Genomic DNA, 11864 nt, shown 5'->3' on the forward strand with positions numbered 1-11864 from the left:
CAAGGAAGACTCAGAGATTGCAATGTTGTCCTGGATGCACCGTATTCAGGTGCCTCCAAGTACTGGGTAAAATTCAGGCCATACTTAAGACATCTGACAACAGTGCTGCTTAATCCAGTTGAAGCAGCCTCTGCCCTCAAACCCTTATTCCCCCCTTCATCACTTCCATCATAGAGACCACAGAAGTGTTTTACTGCTCAGTGAACCAGGTCAGGGAAACGATCCACCTGAAAAATAGTCTAGCCAAAAATAAAGTTATTTTTCCAGCTGGAATCTGGTTGCGCAGCCAGCAATGCCAACACAAAAGAAGGGACAATACACAGACATAAATGAGCAGCAGAGGATGGGAAGGACTGAAAAAGCTAGCACAGAAGTAACACACATCAAATGACAGCCTCCCTTATTAGCCTAGTTAGTTTGCCCTTTAGTCCTAAATCCACCTAATAATTAGAGCTAGAATCCTCTTTACTGGGTTTTTTTGGTTTTGTTAAGAAAAAGATGCAGACTTTACACAGAAGGCGTTCAGAACAAAGATTTGGAATGGGGCTGTGCACTAGAGGAAACAGCAAGACAATATGCAATCAAAACTTATAAGGAATAGGAAAAACTTATTAAAATCCCTTCTGTTTGGATTCTGACAACTGCAGTACAGATCATTGTATCTTGGGTCTTCTGTAGTAATTTTAGAAATCTCTCAGAGTGGCAAAGCACAGGGTAATGCTGGATCCCGTCGCACTCCATATTTCTTGTTCAGCTGGTCGCTGTGGAAACGTTTTTGGAGCGTGCCAGGAGTCACGTAGCATCTACCTGGGGAGCCCCTGCATTAATCCGTCACCTTCGTGGGCTCCTGTGAGCCCATTGGTTGGTAGGAAGAAAAAGAAGGAGTCTCTCTCCCCTCCCTGCTCTGAATGAAAGACACTTCCTCTAAATCTTGCTACAGGATTTCAGGCTCAATTCAGCTTCTTTGGAGCTTTTGTCATCAAACAAATGTGATGTCTTTGAAAGAAAGATTAACAGTTTGATGAAAGGATGCAATGGACAGCTTTGTTCTAGCCTGCTTCCCCCTAGAGCTTTCGGTCACTGTCACTTTCTTACCCACGGGAGAATATCTGTCTCACTCTCAGAAGAGATTATGGCCACCTTGTAAGATTTTCCCTCTCTTGATAACAAAGCACTGGCCACTTTGAGGAGGTGATAATGATGAACAGGGGCTGGATTAGGGGCAAAGAACCTCACGTTGATCTCTGAATTCTGAGAGAACACAAAGCAGTTGATGCTGGGATTCAAAACCCACCAAATGCTTAGAGCACATCCAATTCACTCTCCTGCAGGAGGGGCAAGGCTACAAGCCCTGTCAGTCGCCTAGTTGGACTTCTTACCTCATCATCAAGTTAGCAGGACTAGTTAAAAGGGTTTAGGACAAGGAACAGATGGCACGGATTATAAACTGTCAATGTTTTCATACTAAACTAGATACGAATTCTGGCCCAAATCACCTGAAGAGTTTACCAGTTTCTGAGAAGACTGTCACACTGAGCATATCCACACAGCACAGTGCAGTTGTGTTGATATTCATGCTAATCCTGAACACTAAAGATGGCTAAGCATCTTCTAGTGCCTGGGATAGCCTAGCTATCTCTGCACAGCACAACTGCTGTACAAATATACCCATAGATCAACTGTCCCTTGTCCTTTTCCCTCTCTCTACACACAGGCAAACACCCCTTCAGCATACAGAATATGGTATTTGTGTACAGTAAAACAAGACAATGCCTGTTGACTTCCTCCCTGCAAAAGTTCTATGGCCAAAGGGGCAGCAAACAGCAAAACAAAGCTATATGCAGGGCTGGCACCAATGCCAACTGCTGTGCAGGCAGGAGCTGCCATTCCTTACATGAAGCCCCTTCAGAACCAGATCACTCCTAGCAAAAGCTGACCTCGTTCTGACTTCAGTGACACACAATCTGCCCTAGGCTTTCCACTGCAAGTAATTTTTCATCATTCCCTAGAGAAAGGGTTAGGCCAAGGCTGACTGATGTGGTGATAAAACTACAACTTCTGGTTCTAAGAGACTTTACCAGCATTTCCCATCAGTTCAGCAAGAAGTTCATCTCCTTTTCATGTCCAATGAACCAGGAGCTGAAATGGAGACAGGGTGGGCAATGATTTCTTTTACTGAGGAAAAAACTTTAAATACAAATCCTGGAAAGTTGCTATGAAGACTCTGCTTCTGTCCTCATTCTTTCACTGCAGCAGTCAGGAGGGTGAAGGACTCCACCATAGCTCTCAGTTGAGGCGCAGCCCTGCTCCAGTATAAACTCATCCAGGGCCTCTGACTAAACAAGACCCCTGAGGTGATGCAGACCTAGGACCCAAAAGCCCTGAATGCACTGCTTTATTACCCATATATACAAAGCCCAAGGAAAACAGACTGCTTTCCAGAAATCAAAGCAAACCATGGACAGCCAGTCAAATAATACTAGCTGGCTCTGGAGTCCTCCTGCTGTGCCGCCACATGAGAGGTTCCAGTCTGATCTTGAACTCCTGAGTTGGCAGCACCCCGGCTGTAGGAGGGACAACATCTTGTATTGCTCCCAGGCAACTCTCTTGGGTCACTGAAGGAGTGGCCTTAGCCTCTAAAGGCTCCCCAGTCCACACATCACTAGCAAAAATTAAGAGTGTCTCTACTTTTGAAGGGTGTAGGAGACATGTTTATGTATTTGTGTATGTCCATTACATGCCTGTGACCACTAAGGATACTAAAAAAGCTATTGAAAAGTCCAGTGACCACTCCAGAAATTGCCTAAGCTTGGAAGGGACAGAGTCTCCTCTCTGTACCTACAGTTCAGGAGGTCAATATATGACACACAGCCTGGGAACTCAGACCTTACCTTCTCCTCAATGTGATGCTGCTCTTGGTGCTTTTCTTTCTCATTTTCCTTTTCTGTGGTTTGATTTTCTGTGCTCAGGACTGACAATGCTGGCACCATAGTGCGCCCTGCTGGAAGGTAGCAGCTATGGCCACCCTAGAATTATTTCTAGGGGTGGCTGACTTCAGTTTTAACAGAGAAATTCAGGTACCAATGCTTTAACTAATAACCCACTGAGCCAGCTCTTCGGTTCGATTCTCACATCTGAAAGCCGACTGTTCTGATGCACGCTAATCTGTTTTTCTCCTTCTGTACCTCTGTTATAAAGCTTGTGTGTCAAAACCACTTGTATAAATGTCAGGTAACTCCACCGGGATACTGTACCTCAGTTTCACACATTCACCCAGCCTAAGGATCACCTCTCCTAAACAGGAATGAGGATAGCTGTGAGCCACACTAGCTATTTCGGTCTACATTTTGGCTACCTCTTTTTATCCTTGCTAACACAAAGCACTGCCCTCCCATTCATTATGGGTCTTTTAGTTTGGATTTCGGTGAGACAGCTTGAAAAGCCTTGTCCCCGTGTGGCTCTTGGCAGGCTAAGAAGTAAAGTGCTCTTGCTCTCAGCTTTCACAGAGCTGGGGAGGTGCTGCTTATTGTTAAGCAATGAAAGGGGAGGGCTCAGGTCACATCTGTGAAATGTTAGCAGAGAAGGAAGGCTGGGTGAAAGTAGGTGGCCAGCACAGCATAGCAGCACTTCACTGGCTTTTGCAAGGCCACTGGGGAGATAGGCAGCCATTTGTCTTAGAGCCCTGATAACCAGCCGGCTTGCTCTCCACTGGCTAGCTGGGGGTTGTAAATTCCTCTGCAGACACAGACTCTTCAAATGGCTGGAGACAGAGGCTGATAGAGGCTTAATCGCCTGGAGGAAGGGTCGAAAGGGAGTTAATTAGCTGTGTTAATGCATGGAGATAAAGCAGGTTCGAGTCTCCTGGCCTTCTTCCTCCCAGTACCTGGGCTTTTGGGGCACCCAAGATGGGGCTACCAAAGTGGCCCTTGAGAGTGGCCAAAACGAAACTATCTCCTACTTAGACGTGCAACCTCTCCATCTTCAAGGACCCATTAAGCACCAGCTTTTGCTAAACCGATAAAGAGCACGCTAATGAAGCTCAGAGGACAGGAGGTTAGAATACTAACCCAGGCTACTGTTCAGCAAGTTTATAGAAAGGCTAGCGCCCAAAGTATTCAGCCAGGGAAATAGTCACAAATACCTTTGTAATGCTGTATAAGGAATGCTGCAAAAACACTGCACTTTCCGGTGAAGAAATAGAGCTACAAGACTGAGTGGCTGTCACTTCCTCCACAGTCAAAATGGTAAAGGAGCTGAAATGATCTTCTGTCTAGGCACTTCTTCTCTACCTGAATCTTGAAACAGCAAGTGATCCACCCTGCTACTCTATACCCATTTAGAATGATGCTATAAAATCTCTCCCAGCATTACAGAGTTAGCAGTTACACCTGAAAGGTCTCAGCTTCCCCCACTTAACCCTCCACAATGGACAGCGATAAGTCAGGAATCTCATCAGTCCTCTTTTGAGCCCTCAGACATCATAGTTCAGAAAGCAAAGCCAACTGTACTGAGAGTCCTCCTCTGGAACCCACTGTCACCTTATCACCTTTGACTTATTGTCACTGACAACGAAGAAACCCAAGCTAAACACCACCCTCCATGGCTGTTGTCAAGTTTACAGCCAGGTGTACCAGGAAATCATCTGTTCTGAACTCCTCCATACCACTGCCCATTAAACTGAACTGAGTTACTCATGTCTGGGACTAGCAACTATTTGTATTTGGCTAAAACACAATTCCCGGGTAGATGTCCAGCATGATGCTAAGATACCAAGAGACACAGACTCATCCATTGCAGTTGCTAACTAGTAATCATTTCACTGTTAAAATTTGTACCTAATTTTTAATTTTAGTTTTTCTGGCTATAATTTTTAGCTGCTGATTCCTGTTATGCCTTTCTCTGCTATACTAAATTGATCTTCAGTACCCAATACTGAAACTCCATGGAGTATTTACACAGTGTAATACAGTCGTTCTCATGTTCCTTTCCGTAAGATAAACAGACTGAACTGTTTATGTCTCTCACCAGCCCTTGAATCATTTTGTGGCTCTTTTCTGCAACTCTCTAGTTTTGCAATGTGCAGTAATCCAGTTCTGATTCCACTAACAGTATATGTAAAAGTAGTCACCTCCCTGTTCCTGTTTGCTACGCCCTTGTTTATATATCTACGGATCAAATTAGCCTTTTAAGTCTTGGGATCAGACTGGGAACTGATGTTCAGTGGGTTGTGCCTGGATTTCCTTTCACAGCCACAGCTTCCAGAATCCGAGTCTGGCTTCCAATACCTGCTCTGAGATATGTGATTTTGCAGGTAGCTACATCAAAATGTACTTCATTTACCAAAATTTTACCAAGATCTCTGTAGCGATCTTGCCCTTACCATTATTTGTCTCTCTTCTAGATCATTTATAAATAAGTTGAAGAATATCAGTACTGTCACTGGTTCCAGCTGAAGCCCCTCCTAACCCCTTCCAGAAATATACCCGTTCAGTGATTTCTGAATCACAACTACTAATCAAGATCAGTTGAGGGGAATATTTCTGCAATGCTGGGATTTATTAAAGGTTAGCCACATGTCTCCTGAGATAATGATTTCAGGAGTAACTTATCTGTCTCTGCCATTTTCATCTTTTGACAAACAGAAAAGGTTGCCTAACACCAGCCTCCCTTAACAAATAGTCTGAAAACAATTCTAAAACAGTATTTTATTGTCTTCATTTGATGTGAGTCCTCATTCTTTCCAAAAACAACACAGAAAAAATTACTGAGCATTTCTGCCCTTCCACATTCTTATCAGCCTTTTTACCATCACAGTTTAGTGACAGTTTCCAGTACCATTCCTATGCTTTCTTTTCCTCTCAATACGCTTGAAAAAAATCTTCCTTACAGTTGTCATGGATTACTCCAGTTTATCCTGGCTTCCTTTGTCATTTTCTACTCATTATCACCTCCAATTATGTATCAATTATTACTGGTTCCAAACTTTCTGCATTTCCTTTTATATTGCTTTTTTTTTTTAATTCAAATTCCTACTTTTACTCCATCGGTGAACTATGGTAGGCTTTCAGCCAAAAGCAGCTATTTCTTGACTGGGAGTCATGACTTTCAAATAAACTCTTCTCATATAAATCCTATTTCTAATCATATCTTTTCCTATCTACATTTTTCTTTCTCTTTGCCTGTGACATACCTCCCCTCCCGCATCAGTTTTTAACAGTGCCCTGCTGGTGTCCCTTATCTCCATATCAAAGTGATCTGAGTCAGTAAGCTGTAACAAACCTTCAGAGTCAAGTTACTGCTTTTTCTGAACTCTAGTTTGAAAGCGCCAAAGAGCTGAATTCTCCATCCCCTATTTCACTTCCTGCTAAGCTTTTCATTCTACACTAGTACCTTGGGCTTTCTTCCATCCCTTTACTTTATCCTCGCAGAATGTAAAATTGCCTGACCAGATACCATGGTCACCGTAAAATCATCCTTCCCCCTCCATTTTCACTTTCCCCATCATGCCAATGCCTAACAAGTGACTATTATATCTACACAACATTAGGTCATCAAGTGAAAATGCTGTAGGCATGCTAGGAATTATTGCTGTTTGCTTTGCCATTCCATTATCTACAAGCACCTGTAAAACTGCCACAACTCTAGTTCCTATCGCCCAGGGTGCCAAACTCCATGCAGCAGAAAGGACCATGCTGGCAGTCTGCCAGCAGCTGAAAGGCTACATCTAATTGTGCATAAAGTTGAGCAGATTGTCTGCTTAGACTAGAGCAAACAAGCTTATCTTTAATGCAGACATATGGCCAGCAAAACCTACAGATCCCAGCATGCAACATTCTGGCCAGCTGGCCATTGGGATCAGAATGGACCATTACATGATCTGATACTCTGGTGACAGAAGATCAGTATCGCAACTCCGCCATGTTCAAAAATCATGAGTCAGGCCACCCAAATTCATGACTTTGGCTTGGAGAGCGGGAGATTTTAAAGGAGATAAACTGATTGAATTTGCTTTTGAGACAGAGTTCATGTTCTCCCACTTCATTTCCACAATCATTTAAAAAATTTATTTTTTTAATAAACATTAAGTCACACAGTCACTTGTCTCTGGGAGCTGAGACACCAAAGGGGAAAAAAACAGACTCACAGTATGATTAGGGGAGGAGCAGCAACATATTCTGAACTCTTAAAGTGCACAGATAACCTGATAGACACACAGACAGAATCTGGAACCTGCAATCACCACAGATATCCCTGGTAAAGATAAGGGTGGCAGACAGTTTTGTTACAAAACTCCAGGTTTTCCAATCTTGCTCTAAAATCTCTGCTTTTACCATTGTTTCCTTTATTCAACACAGTTTTAACTTCCTTTCTTCCCACCTCTCAGCTGTCACATAAAATGTTCCCTCTGCCTCCAACTTTCCATTCTGTAAGACACCTCTGCTCTCCTATAATGACGCACCATACACTTTATGACAGTTACCCCCTTGACAGCCATCACAGATGCTCAGTCTCCAATTAATGAAGAAAACTCTTCCAACAGAGTTGTTACTTTTAGACAGGTTAAAATCAGCCCTTAATATCTCAGCCCTGTTCTTTAGGTCTTTTAAAATGCTAGGGGAATTCTAGCCGATGCAGGTGGGGAGAATCACTCAGATGTCACTCACCCCCAGTCCACTTTTTGTGTATTTGTTGAGGGCAGAGGAAATTCTGGCTTCAGTCACAATTCTAGGTGCTACAGATTTGGGAATTCCTACTTCTGCTTTGACAATAACTGTTCAAGAGAGGATCTAGCCAAGAAAGGCAAGAAAAGCTTCAGGTCAAAATGAAGGGATTTGCCAGAGATATGAACATGTCAGAAAACAGAAAAAGCACTATCTGCTCTGGGTCAGGACCAACATGCTCTGACAGAGTTGAAGGAAGGTAGTCCAAGAACTAGCGTTTGAGTGTCTTGCAACCAGGAGTGAGTGACTTTGGCAGAGCCATACTGATAAAATCAGCAGAAAGCCGGTATCTGCCCTCTGTTCTTCCCCACGCACACATATTTTCACAAGCAACCAGTACTTTAGGCAACCTGAATGCTTGTTAAAGGGGGGTGAGTTGATCTTTCTTTAATGTCAGAGCTCCTATCTGCATATGATAGAGTGCAAATAAAAGAGGCTACATGCCTTTCTGATCCTGTAACCAGTTCCTATCTTACTTTCTTTGCCTGACATGCTCATTCCATCAATCCCCAGGTTCAGTCCAAAAAAGAGCAAGACAATACAGCCAGAGCTGCACAAGCACTGTGATGAATCTTCTCTTCCATTAAGAAGCACTCAGCTGCACTTGAGCTCAGGTAGTCTTTGAGAGGTAACTTTTTTTGTGGAGACCGAGATCTGCACTAACAGCAACAACCTCCCGGGAAGGGGACAAACGTTCACCCTTACACAGACCTCAGGTTGCCACAGGAAGACAAACGTGACACTGGCACAGCTAAGCCTCACTTTCTATCTGCCACTAGGTAAAATACAGCTACAAGTCGAATTTGATTTAAAGACTTCCACAAAAACTGCCATGTTCATATCTAACACACAGCATGACCTGCCAGTTGCCTGGTCCCTTGAACTAGATGAGAAACATTGCAGAATGAGATTTGTAATCTTTTGAAGGTGTCATTCTCCATCACAGCTGAAGGTGGCTAAAACGAGCTCTGTGATGCAAATTAGCCTTCAGGCTCTTAGCCTGTGGAGCCTGTTTTCTAGTGGAAACACAGAAAGCATGGCAGATTTATGTCCTGCTGTGCAGTGGCTCTGTGGTTTCAGGCCTTAAAAAATTAAAAAGTCTCCCTACCACAAACCCTATGAAAAAAAGATGAAAAAAAATGTACGAGTAGCAATGCCTGGACTACTGTATGAAACCACAGCTAAAAATTTTCTTAGGAGGTATCTAGGACCTAACTGCCCTTGCAATACTCCTTTTTGAGTCAAAAGGGCCAACTCAGTGAGCCAGTGTATGTAAAAATGTGCAATCTCTACAGACTACACCTGTGGAAAATGACTGCAGCAAGGACAGTCCCAAAAGGTGAACAATGGTTTAGATTTTAGTGGTGTTTATGCTCTGAACAATCAAAAATGCTCAGAGTTCAGGCCAGAGCTCACTAGGTTCATTATCAGTTCTTTTTTGCCAAAGGAAAGATTGGGCAATATATATATGAGACAAAGTCTGAAAAGCTATTTACAGCATTGGCAATTTACTGTCCTTCCAGCCAATTCCATCTGGCACCTACTATCTTATCCTGCTACTCCAGGACAGGAATTAAAATACCAAACCTAAATTCTGATTGTGTCCCAAGAATCGTTCTAGACAGCAGGATGTGGAAACACTTGGCCCAATCCAAAAAATGCAGCAAATCAGCAAAAAGCAGTTAGAAACAAATAAAAAGTCATTCCCGTCTCTTTAGAGAAATATCCTGCCAGAGGAATCCCTGGAAGAGAGTTTAAACATATTTAAAAGTTGTCCAGCAGAACAGTAGAGATGTGAACTGAAGATACATTCCAGTATGCATATCTTCCTTTCTCCTTCCACAGTGTGTAATCCTGCTAGAGTACAGATTATTACACACTCCAGCATTTCTAACACAGTTTATCAAAGGAAGGTTTGAATTCAGCCTCTCAAAGATATCAGCTTAGTGTTAATGAGAGCCCATTTAGATAAAGAGCAACAATACTGGGTGGGATGAGAGGTGTGAAATACTTCAAACCACATAAATTCCCTTTATCACTGGTGGAGTTATCTCTCCCCATAGAGACACCAGCCATCACAGGCTTTACAGAAGCCAGGAGGGAATCTGGCACTCAGGCAGAGGGGGTAACTGCTGGTGTGGTGAGACCTGTTCTGAGGATGTGACAACCCTGGTACGCTTACATCTTACTATTGCAAGTGTTTAGAATTACTTAAAAAGGGAATTAAGTACAATATTTAGTAAAGGATAAAGTTCCTTTACAGATTCGCAGGAGCTTCTCCCAAGCATACCAACTCCACAGTAACACCTTGTCGCCTCAGTGTTTCCCAGGCTCAGACTGCCTTTCCTCTCATTGCATCGCTTGATTCTGCTACCTTTACCTTGTGGGATATCATGCTCCAGAGAGTCTAGAAAGTCAGTGGATGGGTCCAGGTCAGCCTTTTCCAGCAGGGTTTTATTCTTCAGGTTAACAGGCTCAGAAAAATGGAAATAGGAACTTAACTTTTTTGCCTCTGTCAAAGAAAGACCTGCAAAGAGCCATTGGTGACCATTAATACAGTGAGCTGGGCTAACATACATTATACCATGGAATGTCACATTGTTTTTCTAACGCCAACAGCACAGGACAGAATCACAGTCTTTCTCCAGCAGATTCCAAAGAAGACCAAAGACTCGCCAGAAATGGCTGGCAGCACTCCCCGATGCTGTGCATTGCAGACCATGCTAACTGCAGTCCCAGATAAGCAATGGGCACTGAGTTGAGACCAACCCTCTGTGCCCATTCGGTTACATCCTATATCTAGATGGAGAATTCACTGCAGCTATAAATTGCTAACCACTGACATAAACTATACACAGACAAATGAAACTACAGGTTTAATGACTCAGAGCCATCACTGATTCTCCTCCCACCTTCCACAGTTGAATCATGCACCTGAACATTGGATTCACTCCTGCCTGTTCAACTTACCCAGGGGAAAAATAAACCTGAAGTCAAAATATCAACTAGAGAAATTCATCTTAATTTACAGCCTTTATGATCAAAGTACAGTTGATGCTGATAAAGACAATGGGAATTTACCTTCAAAGTTTCTGTTTTCATGCACAGATCCAAGAGGAGTCTTCACAAATGCCCCCCGGGGGATGATACCAACTGCTCTGTCTATCTGTTCTATCGTTGCTATGAGGCGGGCCTCCTCCTTGATCACGGGCTATAAAGAAAAAAAGGCAAATTTTAAAGGCAGGGCTTTCCTTGTTGTCATTTCTGAAAATAAACTTGAAGTGACAATAAAAACCACAACAAGACTCATCAGCTTGGAGCCCAATGGCACTAAGAGGACCACAAATCGAACATTCTTCTCATAACAATGTGGCTAGCAGCAGACAGTCCAGACTCATCAGAGAATTAACTGTCTCTCCCTTCATTCATCCTTTCCTCCCTCTCACTTCAGCTACTTATGGCTTGTCTATTCAGTTATAAAGAATGGTACCTGCAGTTCCTATGTAAAGCTTCGGACATAGCAGTGAGGATCTGTACCAATTGTGCATAAAACATAAAGGAGAAATAATATTTCTGAGCTGTGTCTAACTCCAGGAGTAACTGAAGTAAGAGTTCAATCAAGAAGCCATTGCCACACAATAACAGCAAAGAGGAAATTGTGTGTATTCTGCCTGAACACAGGCTCAGGCTGCTTAACAAAGGAGGAGGAGCTACCACCTGTCCAATGTGAGGGGTACAATTGTAGCAAAGAGAGTTTGAAAGTGTTTTGCTGTATTTACCTCCTTACCATCTTCAAACAATCTTTCAGCATCTTCTGCATTTATCTCAGTGTACTCATACTCAAAAGAAGGATCCCCCTGGAAACGGCCCTTCAGCTGCTCAGCCTGCGCAACCATCTCCTCAGTCGCTGGTGGCAGGAGGCTCCATTCCACGCAGTTCAAGCTGTCAGCGACAAGCACACCACAGGCTCAATCCCATTGAAGCACACGGCTCGATGCAGCCTTGCCAGACCCCTCAGGGCACAGCAAGGCTCCCTCCAGGAGAGCTGGGCAGCTCCCCCCCGGCGCTCCCCAGTCCCCTCTCTTCTCCCCTCAACCCACAAACCGGCCTGTCGAGGCCATTTAGGCTTCCCCGGTCCCACCT

General features: G+C 43.6%; 1 protein-coding gene across 1 annotated transcript in view; it reads right to left on the bottom strand.

Moving 5' to 3' along the window:
* Positions 1-11688, bottom strand: part of RSPH9 (radial spoke head 9 homolog (Chlamydomonas)) — a gene marked incomplete at its 5' end in the record, with an annotated part of 18478 nt that extends 6790 nt beyond the window's left edge. Inside the window, 3 exons of the mRNA XM_010293433.1 lie at positions 10102-10248; positions 10803-10932; positions 11501-11688. Coding sequence (XP_010291735.1) covers positions 10102-10248; positions 10803-10932; positions 11501-11688 — 465 coding nt within the window. The remainder of the gene's footprint in view (positions 1-10101; positions 10249-10802; positions 10933-11500) is intronic.
* Between the last annotated feature and the right edge of the window lie 176 nt (positions 11689-11864).

The sequence above is a fragment of the Phaethon lepturus genome, unplaced genomic scaffold (genome assembly GCF_000687285.1).
Source record: "Phaethon lepturus isolate BGI_N335 unplaced genomic scaffold, ASM68728v1 scaffold9098, whole genome shotgun sequence".
NCBI classification, from domain to species: Eukaryota; Metazoa; Chordata; class Aves; order Phaethontiformes; family Phaethontidae; genus Phaethon; species Phaethon lepturus.